The sequence below is a fragment of the Giraffa tippelskirchi genome, chromosome 3 (assembly GCF_054371585.1).
Source record: "Giraffa tippelskirchi isolate mGirTip1 chromosome 3, T2T-mGirTip1v1.2.pri, whole genome shotgun sequence".
In the NCBI taxonomy this organism is placed as follows: Eukaryota; Metazoa; Chordata; class Mammalia; order Artiodactyla; family Giraffidae; genus Giraffa; species Giraffa tippelskirchi.
In genome coordinates, this window is record NC_137277.1 from 9,929,588 (window position 1) to 9,943,475 (window position 13,888).

The 13,888-nt window shown below is 59.4% G+C and overlaps 1 protein-coding gene across 7 annotated transcripts in view; it reads right to left on the minus strand.

The window, feature by feature from the left end:
- Positions 1-13,888, minus strand: part of RBFOX3 (RNA binding fox-1 homolog 3) — an 82,160-nt gene that overhangs the window by 17,644 nt on the left and 50,628 nt on the right. For 4 of the 7 annotated variants that reach the window (XM_081575726.1, XM_081575727.1, XM_081575725.1 and 1 more), the window contains exon 2: positions 4,400-4,654. In XM_081575726.1, coding sequence (XP_081431852.1) covers positions 4,400-4,654 — 255 coding nt within the window. Of the gene's footprint in view, positions 1-4,399; positions 4,655-13,888 lie in introns of those variants that run through there. The other 3 variants (XM_081575728.1, XM_081575724.1, XM_081575723.1) reach the window with 1 other exon arrangement.

Genomic DNA, 13,888 nt, shown 5'->3' on the forward strand with positions numbered 1-13,888 from the left:
TAGGGCTTCACCAACAAGTGCTGACACCCAGGAGCCCCCCTTCAGTCTGGGGGGGGCTGGTTGGGGGAGTGAGGTGGCAGGTCTCTGAGACTCCTTGTCTGGCCTGCACATGCCCTCATTCCTGATGGACAAAGCGGAGCAGCTGCCTTTGGGCTTTTGGGGGACATTTGGGGGCTCCTCTCCCCCAAGCCCAGGACCTGGAGATGCCCAACTGCTCAGCCCCCTCCCCAGCTGTCCTGCTCTTCCTCCCTTGTAGGAAGCAAGCTTGGGCTTGACTGTCAGAGGGCCTGTCTGTGCCCCCAAACCAAGGCAGAACCGGCCGTGTATCTGCTGATTCTTCAGAAGCCTGGGCCCCGCCCTCTGGCTACAACAAGTTGTGGCTCTTCCCATGTGGTGATCAGGTTGGGCCCAGGGTCCCCTGTCACCCTCCCACACCGTGCCTTTCACACACCTGTGCCCTTGGCTGCTCCTGGGTACAGGTGACTCATGGACTCTGGATCTGGGAAACTAGGGGGAGAGGAGCATGCAATGCTGACCCCGGGCCAGCAGAGGGCAGTGGTCAGCGCAACCTGGTGGCCAGGACTACGGTGGGTGGCGGTGGAGGGAAAGCCCAGCTCACACTCAGAGATGGGGAGCCTTGGGCGGGAGCGGGGGCACCATGGGATGGCACTGATGAAGCTGGGGCATCTGGGTCCAGGCTGGGATGTCCTTTCTGCAACGCCTTGGGCCTCTCCTAATAGCAGAACTGAGTCCATGGTGTGTCTCCAAGATCCAGGGTCCTCCTGCTTCTTCCCACCTCAAAGGCCCTTAGGGGAGCAGCTGAGGGTGAGGTGGGAGAGACAGGGTGATGAGGGGGGGCAGGACAAGTAAGAAAAGCCCCCTCGGCCCCAAGCACAGCTGCAAACAGAGGCAGATAAATGGGTTCAATGACTGTGAAATTGTAAGATGTGTGGAGAAACCCCAGAGTGTAACCAGCACACTGGTTGCCCCGAGGGGAGACGGAGGCCTTCCCACCATTTATCACAGCGGTCCGGGCAGGTGGCACCGCCTTCCAAGGGACTTCACTTCTCTTTTTATTCTTTAAAGCAATCTTTGCCTTTGGTTCTCAAATGCAGGGAAACGAGAAACAGCAGCAGCAACACCCCTTCCCTCCCCAGCTGCTCTCAGCCGGTTTGCTTCTGCGTCCTCCTCATTTCCATGTCATCTTAGCCCACGTGGTGACATGATCCTCATCCCGCTTTCAAGGCAGCATCCGGTCCCTCTGCATGGGACAGCGTATCTCCCATTCTTGCACCCTCCAAAGAGCCTGCAGACCCCTTCGCTTGGGCTTCCCCAAGCCTAGCACTGGGAGAGGCCAAGAGGGCCCTGGGCAGGGGTCAGTAGGCCTGGCAGGGTGGCAGTCATCAGGCCAGGACGCAGGAGCTGTCACTGGGACAAAACCAAGGCTGGATGATGCCACACAGAGGAAGCAGCTCCAGGAAACCCTCTTTCTCTGCGGCCCCCTCTCCCCTCATCTTTGGTCCTCCAAGATCTCCTGGGCACCCATGCAATGACCGTCAGCTACTCGCCCAACATGGCTCGCCCCTGGTGGGTGGTGAGCCAGCTTCGGAGGAGGCGTTCTCCCCACGAGGCCTCGAGCCAGCCACTCATGAAGCCTTCTTCAGCACCTCGGGTGGAGCTGTGCGTCCTCTTTGGGCTCCGTGAACGATGCCATGCTCTCTGCTGGCCGCTGCTCTTCGTGCATCGATGCTGATGGTGCCATCTGCTCACACCCTGCCTGCGTGGGGGCAGCACCCTGGGGTGGTGTATTCCAACCACGGTCCACCCCGTTCCCTTTTCTCAAGTCCCAAGAGCCAAGAGTGCAGAGGACTGAAGGCTGCCGCTCCAGGTGGAGTTTCCGAGAAGACGTCCCTGTGGCTGTCCCACAACACAGGTGGACAGGTGGGTGGGGAGGACACCTGCAGGGGACCCTGTAAAACCTTGCAAGAATGAGGTAGCTCCGGGAGGTGGTCCCCAACCTGTATCCCAGGGGGGTCCTGCAGAGTAGTGAGACGGGCCTGCTCCATCAGCAGCCCCAGTCACTCTGCGTCCCTGCTGCCTTTTGATAAAAGAATGTAGATAGCACCATGATGACAAACAGAATCCACAGGCAGGAGAGGGCAGGTTGGACACAAGCTGGAGCCTACGCTGCCTGCCGCCCTGTACCTCCTGATCCTAACGCCAGGCTGCTCGGGCAAGGCCAAGGGGAGGCTCTGGGAAGCGACGCAGGCCTGATCAGGGATGGACGTTAAGACAGCTGAGCAGCAGGGCTAGGAGGACCAAGAGTTTGCTGAAGAGAAGTGGCTCCTGGGATCTTCGAGCAGGACAGGCAGTGGCCACTGCCACTCCTGGAAGCCCACTGCCTTCCCAGCTCCACCCAAGGTGCGAAGCCTCTGCTGGAAGAAATACTCCCGGTCGGAGCATCCATGCCCTGCAGGAGCGGCAGCTGAAGTCTTTGCCGGGCAGTTCTGAGTGTCTTTAGATCACCCGCTAGTCCAGTAACTTCCACCTGAGGGGCCTGTATCTTGGTATTGCAGTGGAAGAGCAGCAGACTCACCCCCTCCCAGGACCTGAAGAGCCCCACCATGGAGAAAGGAAGGCCGAGGCTGCCCGGTATCAGGCTCAGCAGCTCTTCTGGCCCAGGCACTTTCCTGGGAGGGGGTGTTCAACCGAGCAGTGAGACTCACATCTCAGTTGGCTTTTCTCTGAGACTCCTGGGTCCTCTCCAGGGCCGTGGACTCGCGCAGAGTGGAAGGGGCCCATGTAATGTCCATGACTGGTGGGAAGTGACGGCCCCCGTGGGGTACGGTCAGGCCCTTCTTCTTGTGCACCCCCATGCTAGCTCGGGCCCTGGCACAAGCAGGTCCCCGCAGAAGTCAGCCAAAGGAAGATGATTCTGTATGGGTCGCGGTGAGGCTGCGTCAGGCGGTCCAGGAGGCCCGTCTGTACTGTGGAGGTGTCAGCGGTTGGCCTCTGTGTTAGCGGCCAGTCTGATCATCTTGTCTCCTGGGTTTGCTTCGGGAGGAGGGGGTCAGCATTTGTTCCCAAGGAGGTCATGCGAGGTTTTCCCCAAACTCACCCCATCTGCTGTTGTCCATCAGAAACAGACCAGCCTGCCGGCGGTGACTTGCTCACAGGGACCCCTCTGGCTCCCTCACTCACCTCTCTTTTCTGAGCACATGCAGGTCACAGTTTGAGGCATGAGAAGTGGCAGCGGCCAGGGAAGTATGGTTTGGCTCCCTGTTCTGAGACCCGTGGACATTGCCCTTCTCATCCGTGGAACCCTGGGCGGTGGGGCGGGGGGTGTCTGTGACGGACACCCTGCATCAGTGACGCTGGGAGAATCGAGAAGACTGATGGTTTTGGCGCAGACTCAGGTCCGGCAGTGCTCCAAGCGGGCAGGAGGGTTTGGTCCAGCCCGTGGGGGGCAGCTTGAGGAGGCGCTCTCCCCAGAGTTTGGATGCTGCTGCCCACGCAGCGAGGGAAGGTGACATCCACATCTAGGGGTACACCGCCGGAGCCAGGCTGGGTTAAGGGGCTGAGGCGGCACACGGAGCGGGGTACCCATCAGGCGCGCAGTGCAGGGCATGTTGGCCTCCTGCCCGGCCCCCACCAGCCAGCACTGGCACCGGGCCAGGAGGGCTGGCTCAATGAACCCAGAGCCCCGGAGCTCGGTGGGGCACGGGCCCTTGGAGGATGCAACAGAGGGGGCTGGGGGGCAGGGACGCAGCAGCCCGGTCTCCGGAGGGGCTCCCTCCACAGGGCGCCCACCCCAGGCGGGCCAGGGGCAGCGGCCACTCCTGGACATGATCCTTGGCTATTAGGAAATCTCCAAGAAGTGCGGGACTCAGCACTTTATCCTTGGAACTGCATCACAACCACATAATTGAAGCTATCTGATTGGAGGGCAGCCAAGCAGGTAGATTACAAGCGATTAGAAATGATAGGAGGGCCTGCAACCCAAGCCAGCTCCGAGGGGCTCTGGGACTCTGCTCACTGCCGCCAGCACCCCCCACCCTGCCCCCACCGCTGCCGGGCCCCCCGGGACTCCGGGCGAGCCCAGGCCCCCGGCCTGGCTGTTTCCCTCGCTTCCCATTAACAGGTCACTGATGGTTGAGGACACGCTCCATCTCCCAGATGAGGTGAGAGCTGGCCTGAAGTTACGGCTCGGGGAGGCGGAGGGGGGGCCCGCTGCGTGGCATCTGCCCACCAGAAAGATTCTTGGGTGTCCGATGGTGAAGAGTCAGAAGGCTGGAAGCGCCTTCCTGGGGGCGGAGACCCCTCCTGCTATGGGCTGCCTCTCCATATACAGGCCCCTAGGTCCTTCCCCCTGGAGTTCTCAGGTTGGGGGGCCCCTTACCGGCACTGTCGGGGCCCCTGTGATGGGCTGTGTGCTGGTGTCACTGCTCGGCTGCTCCGGGTGGGTCTGTGCTGGTGTGTACAGGGTCATGCCATGCTCCGGGGGGACCGGGGTCTGGCCCGAGTAGTCCGGCGTGGGGTGCGGTGGGGGTGGGGCGTACTCGGCGGGGATGCCGTTCTGTGGCGGAGGGGGGTACTGGGCTGGGGGGTAGGGCTGGGCCATCGCTTCAGGCGGAGCCGTGGTGTCCTGATTGCCCTGCGGAGGAGAGAGCAAGGCTGGTTAGAGAGCAGTGAGGCCAGAACTCCACCTCCTTTCACTGGCCCCTCTCCGGGAGGCCCTGTGGTCCCGAACTGGACTTTCAGCAGCATTGTCCAGGCTGCCTGGGAGAGGGGCTCCCCCAGCATGGGGCAACCAGCTCACAGCTGGGCTGCTGGGGGCATTCAGGGGAGCCCAGGTCTGCGGCGAGACACCCCCTGGGTTTGAGGCCACTTGTGTGAATTTGTCAGGTCCGAGCACACTAAAGGTTTATTTTTAATCCACCGAATTTTAAAAATAATTAAACATTTCAAGCTAACTATAGACAGACACAGCTGTAAGAAATAGCTCAGGGTGGCCCTGTGTACCCTCTACGCAGGGCCCCCCAGCAGTGATGGCTTGTGAAACCTTCCCCATCAGGAGACTGACATGGGCCCAGTCAAGATGCAGAACCTTCCAGCAGCACCAGGATCCTGCCTTTGGCCCTGGATGGCCACATCCCCGCCCTCTGGCCTTAGAAAGGCTTTTAAACCTTGGTTTTCTCATCAGTAAAGCAGGCGTGAGAGGACATGATTCACAGCCTGCAGAGGGGAGGACTGGAGTTAATCGTGAAGACATGGAGCCTCATACAACTCAGCTTCACAGTGGCCACAGGGTGAGGCGCTGTCCGTGGGGCACGGAGGGTTCTGGCCTCCGTCTCCAGGATCCCCAAGATGTCCCAGTGATCCCTCCCATCCTCTCAAAGGTCTGCTACCCCAGGGGGAAATGTATTCCCTCGATGCTGACCCCAGCCAACCCGGGGCTCTGAGAAGCCCTTGGCGGGGCCTGGAAGTGCCCCAGGACAGTGGTTCTCTGAATGGGGTGCTGGGACCCACAGCATCAGCATCAGCTGGGGTCTGGTCAGCAGTGCAGATTCTCGGCCCATCCCAGACCTCCTCCGCAAGTCTGGGGACTGTGAGAACCACTGGTATTGGGTACAAAGAACAGCCCTGGTGGAAAATCTCTCAGCCCCAGAGAAGGGACTGTGGTCCCTTGTGGGTTCCGGGGAGGGGACTGGTGTTCTGGCCAACCTTCGCTCGCTGTGGACACACACTAGGGGGCAGGCTCTCAGCAGCCACTCTGAGCTGGGGAGGCACCCCCTGGCCTTCTGAGGGTGCCTCTGGGGGAGAAGGGGCCTCACCACCTGGAAGGACAGGGGCCACCTCTTGCAGGAGGAGCCCCCACAGCATGGAAGGACCCTTGCAAGCATGGGGACGGTTGACTGCTTTCCCAGTGCCCTGCCGAGGGGGGATCTCGTGTGTGCTCCTGCACCCACCCCCATCAACCTCCATGTGTTGGACTTCAGTTTTAGAGTCTCCCCACCCTGAGACAGGCGCTTCTTCTAGCAGGCACGCCGACTTGCTCACTACTGTTCCTTCAATTGGTGACTATTTATTCACCCAAAACTGTGTGTTGGGAAGCTGGGGTGCCAGGCTCATGGTTCCGGTGGGGAGCGGGATGGGTAGTCCCTGCCCTGGTGGTGTCTGCTGTCCGATGGGGGAGTTAGTTCAACTACCCAGTTGTTGAGTTGATCATGGTGGGGGCGGTGGCCTGAGGGGACTGGCCACAAGAGGCCAATGGAGACTGAACGGAAGACGGAAGACGTGGTGTCTTGCCTTCAGGCCAGAGCCCTGCCCCACCGCCATGGTCTGCTTGCCTGCCCACCTCCCTTCTAGCCAGAGACCGCAGGCCCCCACATCAGCCCAGGGCCCAGCTCCACCCTGACCCCAACCCCCCCAGTGCCAGCCTCCGCCCTCCGCCTCGGTGCTGACAGCCCTCACTTCTGGGCGACCCATACAAAACAAGAGGTCTTGTTCCCGCTCCTTGGGGGAAGGAACCTGGGGAAGCCCCCAGGTTCTTCCCCTCTCTCTGCAGAAACTGGGGCAGTCCACGCCCCTGACAAGTGGATGGATACAGGCGTGTGCACACATGCACACACTCACAAGGGCCCGCCCCTCGCTAGAGGGTCCCGCCTCATTGCTCCCAAGTAGCCGAGAAGCCCCAGCATCCAGTCGGCCAACAAGCTGGCCGCGTCTTCTGGCTCCAGCCCAGCGGCACCCGGGGTGGGTTCAGAAGGAGGGAGGAGGGGCCCTCGAGGCAGGAGGCTCCCAGGGGCGGAGGCACGCCCAGGCTCCAGGATGGCGGAGTAGAGGCAGGGAGGGAGGGGAGGGTGTGGAGCGGAGGGAAGCGGAGAGCCAGGCAGGAGTGTGGAAAGGCCCGGGGGAGGGGGAGGGCGCTGTCCGCAGCCTCCGGAGATCAATTAACTGATAAATATTTGATTAGAACCTTCGCTAACTTACATCTTGCCAGTGCCCCCTCTTCCCCCTCTCCTCCGAGGCTCTAGGAAAGGGGGGCCGCTCCCCTGTCTGCTTCCCCCCCCCCAGTGCCCTCCTCTCCGGTCCTGTCCTGGCAGAGGGACAGCTGCCAATCGCCCCCTCTGCAGGGCTCCTGCGCTGGAGCCCAGGGCCCAGACTGTCAGGGGAACCTGAGACACGGTGGGGGTGGTGGGAGGTGTGTTTGGGGTTCTGAGCGCCAGGGTCTGGAGGAGTCAGGGATGGGCAGGAGGTAGCTGAGGGATGGGGACCTTGAGCGACATTTGTGACATCATGAAGTCAGCGCATGTGAGTGCACGGTGCTGTCTGTTCTGCAGATGTGACCTCATCGAATCTCCTCCAACCTACCGGGTGGACAATGTGCTTCCATTTCCCAGCCAATAAAGTTGAGGTACAGGGACCGGTATGGCATGCGCCGCCAGCTCCTAAACCTGGCCCCCTGCTCCTAGTGCAGAGCTGTAGCCCTTCCTGGGAGGTCTAGGGGGAGGTGAGGTTCCACAGTCCAATGAGAACCGAGACCCTGGAGAGCACGTGGAGAGTTCTGATCCCCCCTCTTATCCACTGACTGGCCCCAGGTCACTGTTTATCCACTCTGAGCATGTCTCCCATCTGCAGTGATCACCTCCGGTGTGTCGGTGGTTCCTGGGAAATTCTCGACTCCCCTGCCCTGCATCTCCTCCACGCCCATGCACGGTGGCTATGGTTCCATGAATGGGCTTTTCCTTGGCTGCACAACCCATGCCTGGGACGCACACCGGGGCAACAAAACTTCACAACCAAACTTTCCCATGAGATTCTGAAGTGCAGCCCATGCCGAGAGCCCCAAGAGCAGACGTGGATGGAATAGCGGTGAGTGTCAGGTCCACCCTGAGAGGGCGTCCAGGTGCCCTGCACACAGAGGTTTGCACAGTGTTTGTCACTTTCCTTTTCTTCCTTCTTCTCGGGTCTGTTGGGGCCACAATGAAGGGCTGGGCTTGGTGGCGTGAGCAGAGTCCTGGCAGAGTCCCCCTGCCAGGCCAGGTCTCATGGCTTCAGGTGATTTCAGAGCAGTTTGTGAACTAGTGTGGCTCCCCAGGGATCGTGAATTCCCTCACTCACCCTCCATCCCCACATCCCTGCACTCAGCACAGCACTCTGCTGCACTTGGAAGAGTTTCAGTGCACAGTGGATGGGTGGATGGAAGGATGGGTGGGTGGATGGAAGGATGGGTGGGTGGATGGAAGGATGGGTGGGTGGGTGGATAAATGAAAAGACAGATGGAAAGATGCCTGGCTGGATAAAAAGATGGCTGGATGCGTGGATGGATTAAAGAATTGATGGGTGGACGGATGAATAAAAGGATTGACAGACAGAGGGATGGATGAGTGGATAGATGGATGGATAAACAGATGGATGGAGAGTGGATGGATGAAAGGGGAATGGATGAGTAGATGGACAGATGGGTTAAAGCTTAAGGACTGTGGTCAAGCCATTTATTCCCACTCCCTCTGCAAACCTGTCTCTCTCTCCTGTCATTACACTTGCCTGGCAAATCGGTAAGATCAGCTCTGCCCATTCCACTCCATGGCCCATACCTCTGGGAAAAAGTACAAAATCAGCCTGATTTCCTTAGATCACTGTCCTCTGCCTGGATCTGCCACTCATTCTTGATGACTGTTTCCCTCTTCCTCCCCAACACTCCCACCACGCTCCAATGTTCTCCTTCTTGGCGATGACCATACTTTTTCCCGTGGAAATGGAAGGCCAGGTCCACGCTCACTTGTTCACCTTCCTGCCTCTTGTCCCACCCCCGGCCTTCCCTCCCATCTCTACCCCCATCTCTGCCCGGTCACTTCCACGCACACAGGTGTCCAGTCCTTCTCACCAGCATGTGCTCACAGCTCTGGCAATTCACTGACTGGCTCCCATGATAGGGAAAGAAAACCCTCCTTGACCGTTCAGTTCTGTCAGCTAGAAATCACGTGCACTGCTTCCCTACAGAGCAAAGGCTCTTGAATGAGTCGCCTAGACCTGCAGCCTAAACTTCTTTGTTCCCGTTCCCTCGTCATCCCACCCGCAGCCGACTCTCCTAGGCACCATTCCCTGAAACTACCCCGGGCAAGGTTCCCACCTCCACCATGTTGACCATCTAAGGGTCAGCTCCCAGTCCTCATCTGATCTGACCCTCGACAGGATGCAACGTGCTGACCCCTCATCTCTCTCCAGACACGCTCTCTTTTCTTGGTTCTGACTCACTACTGTCTTCACTGCCACGAGGGGTTTCTGGCCCAAGAGGAACTCACCACTCTAAGTCAACAGTAATGATGGCTGGAAGGCAGTAAGTTCTAGAGATCAAAGTTCGCTCATCTGGCAAGGGAGAACTGAGGGCCACGGACACAGAGGGTAGACCGATTCAAGAGGAGGGGCGATGTCAGGGGAGGGTGTGTGGTTGGCCATGAAGGCGGGGCAAGGGCTTGGTCTTCTGGTTTCCAGAGCCTGGAAGTGAGTCTGGGGTATTTATTCCCCTGCTGTCTCCCTGGGAGGCTGTCTTGGGCTGGATCTCTCCCAGACCAGAGGGGATCCAGACTCGAGAGAGGGGCCTCTCCAGGACCCTCCCACCTTCTCGGTTCTGTTGCTGCTTCCTCCTTAGGCCTGCGGTGGTAACAACTCTGTCGCTGTCAGCTCTGGGGTCCTGCTCTGTTCCTGGTGGTACCCCCAGCCCATCCTCCAGTTGTTGTTGGGTGGCTCAGTCGTGTCTGACTCCTTGTGACCCCACAGACTGCAGCACGCCAGGCTTCCCTGTCCATCACCATCTCCCGGAGTCTGCTCAAATTCATGTCCATTGAATCGGTGATGCCATCCAACCATCTCATCCTCTGTCGGCCCCTTCTCTTCCTGCCTTCAATCCTTCCCAGCATCACTGTCTTTTCTAATGAGTCGGCTCTTCGAATCAGGTGGCCAAAGTATTGGATCTTCAGATTCAGCATCAGTCCTTCCAATGAATATTCAGGGTTGACTTCCTTTAGGATTGACTGGTTTGATCTCCTTGCAGTTCAAGGGACCCTCAAGAGTCCTCTCCAACATCACAGTTCAAAACCATCAATTCTTCAGCACTCAGCCTTCTTTACGGTCCAGCTCTCCTCCAGACACCTCTGCCAAGTCTCCTTGTAAATAAACTCACGTTATCCTAGAGCCAGTGAGCTCCCCGCTGGGTCCTGATGACATGGTAGTATGGGATGGAAGGGCTTGTCCAGCCCCAGGAACGGGCAGCTCCCCAGGGAGAGCCCAGCCAGCCTCTCTGGGAGGCCCTGAAGCTAATGGCCTTGTCTCTGCTCCTGCACCTAGGGTAGCCTTGCTTTTGGCACCAGACCTTGAGCGCAGACTCAATGCCTCCATTTCTAGGTGACCCTGGGCATAGCCTAACCTCTTAGTCTGTGGAAAGGGGACAGGGACTGGAGCCAGGGCTGGGCAGGAGGGCCCTTCATCTATAAGATCTAGAGCTAAGATTCCCCCAAGTGTCTCTGCCCACATCACTGGCCCAATGGAATCTGTGCACTCAGGCCTTGGCCAGTGAGCTCCTGTCTTCCGTGGGGGGGGGGGTGTCCCCCTCTGTGTGGGATATGCTGGGCAGGATGTTCAGGGAGCAGGGTGCTGGGGGCAGGGAAGAGCCAAAGCGTTGCAGACAGAGGCCCTCCCAGCCCCTCCCTGCACAGTCCCCTAGGGGATATGTCTGCTCCCAGCCCCTCCACGACAATTAGGCTAATTGCCTCCCAGACTCCTCACCCCGGGAGGGAGGGCGCCATGGGCCTGGTCCACAGGCCAGGCTGCAGAAGGAAGGCAGGCTGGCGGCAAAGGCTGGGCACCGCGCCATCTCTCCACCACCTCTGGGCAAAGCCGGCTTCCAGACAGGGTGGAGGAGGGGAGAGTGGCAGAACCACCGGCTTCAAGGACCAGACGGACAGGTATGTGACCTGTCTGTCCCACTCTGGACAAGGCTCACCTGTCCTGAGAGGGGAGGGGACACCCCACCACCACCTCACAGCCACGCCCCCCAATACCGATCTTTACCCAGGTCACTGGCATCAGTTGAGCCTCTGCTGCCTGGCACCAGGGACACACAGGAGGTGCACATGCTGGACTGATGCTGTGCCTGTGTGCGCAGGGCACCGCCCATGTTCCCAGGACAGAGGGGACAGACGTCGCCTCCCTAAGCAGGGAGCAGGGGCCAAGCCTGAGCCTTCATGCCGTGTGGGACAATTCACAGGACCAGGAAAACAGGAGAGTCAGTTTCCAGAAGAGGCCGGTGCAGAGGACCCCCTGGAGCATCACTGGGTCGTCCTCAAGGCCTCCCTAGTGTCCATCAGTGTCGGAAGAGGACACAGCCGACTTAGGGGCTGACTGCTGGCAGACAAGACATGTGGGTTCAAGTCCCCAGGGATGGCTGAGCCAGGGTACCTCAGAGTTCTGACCTCCCAGCCTGGGAGCAGAATGGTCCTGCCCTCCGCATCCCAGGGCATGCACGTGTGAGGCCATGCCCCAAACCTCTGAATGCTGAGGAGTCTGCATCCCGAGCAAACCTGAGACTCCCTCAGTCTCTGAGCCTCAGACGGGAGGTGACCATGGGTGACATCCGACCCGGCCCGCCGGACAGTGACTCTTGTCTCCGTGCCCTCACTGGCATCTGCCCGGCTCTGCCCAAGCAAGCCCAGCGATGCATGTTCACCACCAGCGTGGAGGCTCCTTCCCTCCCAGAGCAGCTCTGCCGGGATGCTCTTCCATGGGCAGAGCTGAAATCTGCCTTCTGGAAACCTCCGCCCGTGCCGCACGACTGCAGCCTGTGGGCTCGTCCGCCCCTTGCTGACCCTCCGAGGGCGTGAAGAATCCACAACACTGCCCCACTTTGCTTGTTCCTTGGTGCAGCTCCAGGAATATGTGGGATGGTTGTCCCCCTTTTACAGGTGAGGAATCGCCGGTCCGTGGTTCCATGTGAATCTGAATCCAGGCTGCATTCTGCTTGTCTCCACGACTACCGCACCTTTCCCAATCGGGGAGGGGGGCTCGGTCGACACCCACCTGCTCAGAGGGAGGGTCTCTCTGTCCCTGGCTGCCCCGGGTAGGCTGGTTCCAGAGCAGAGGGATGGCGTTTCCTGGAGCAAAAGGGCTGCCCGCGATCACGTGATGGTAGCAGTGGGGAGGGTGGGTGTTCACAGAGGGGAAAGGGCTGGGGTAGGGGGCGGACAGGAGGAGCAGGAGAAAACAGGAGGTCTAGATTAACACATTTGGTTGTCTTCTTGGAGGTGATGTCCTTATTCTATTTTCTTAACGTGCCAGTCACAGGAAGGTGAGGTTTTGGAGAGAAAGAGAAGATGAGACTATCGAAGAGGAATGAAGATGAAGCTGGGACACGTGATGATATTAAGGGAAGGGGCAAGAGACCCCTGGCACATGTGCGGGCTGGCCCACACCTCACGGCCTGTCATGTTCCTGCCGCCAGGTTTGGGTGAGTTTGGTTGATTCTAGGAAGTCCTCCCGCTGTGACTTAAGACACACCAGGCAGGAATAGCATGTGTCCTCTGACTTTCTCCAAGGAGGGTGGATCCTGGCCCTGCTCACAGAGACCCAGGACCACTGCGATCCCGGAGAGAGACCTCCGAGATGGAGAATGCTCTGGCCACTCAGATGAGGAGGAATCAGCCCTGGGGAGGACCGGCTGGTGAGTGCAGGCAGGATTGGTGCTCTCGAGTCTGTGCCAGCGGAGTGGGAGCGATGGTGTGCGTGAATCTGCTCGCTGAATAGACACCCAGCCCCCACTAGGTCCAAGTTCTGGGTGCTGGGGTGTGCCAGCCAGCACAGAGCCCTGCCTCTGGGAGCGGGCACTCTGGGGAGGCCCCATGAGCATCAGATCAATCTGAAGCACGCGACATGACTATTGGGGGACAACCAATTAACTCTGCCATGGTGTTTGGTTCAGGCTGATATTCCAATTTCCTAGGGGGCCAACTGACAGCAGGGGCCAGGTGGAGGCGGGAGTGGGCTCGGCAGGTCTGTTGCCTCCGAGTGTCTCCTGCATGACTCATGGAAGGGGCTCCCCACTCCTGGAGGGGAGGGGACTCGTTCTCCTGGGAGCATCAGTGTGAAAATAAATAGACACAATCGAGGTTTCCAGGACCTGCCAAGACCCACAGCAAAAGGAAGAGCGGGTCCAGGATTCAGCAGAGGCTGTCTGGGCTGGAGGTCACCCATGGGAGGGTGGCCGGGGGTGGGGCACCAGGACAGCACACGGTCTGGCCACACTCCCTCACTTCCCTCTTGCCTCAGTCTGATTTGCTTTCTCAGTCCAGAAGCAGGCCACCTCCACGGCTCACGGGCTCCTGCCCCTAAATTTCACGAGAGGGTGGCTCTGCCAGACGGGAACAGAGGCCCCTACCAGCCCAGGCACCGGAGGAGAGTCCTGCCTCATGGAGGCGGAGTCCCGGAGACCCAGCCCTCACCTCTATGCGAGACCCCTCCTGTCCCCTTCCAGCCGGCCACCCCAGAGGCACAGCAAGAATTTCTCCCTCTTGGAATTGCATGCCTCCTCCCTTCCAAGAGCTCTTTAAGATGTCATCCCAGAGGCATGCAGGCTGGGCGGATCCCTGCAGGCCAGTATATGTCAAGGCAGAGACTTTGGGGGATGGTCTTGGCAAGCAGGGGTGCTGGTATAGATGCTTCAGGACAGAGCGGGGCTGCAGTCATGGTGCCAGGGAACTCGAGTGGGAAAGGCAGCGCCTGAGCCCACCGGAACATTACAGAATGTTCCATTTCAGAATGGAGAGTGGAGACTCCCAAGGGCAAGGGCTCACCACTGAGCTCCCCAGCACCTGACACAGCCCTGGCATACAGC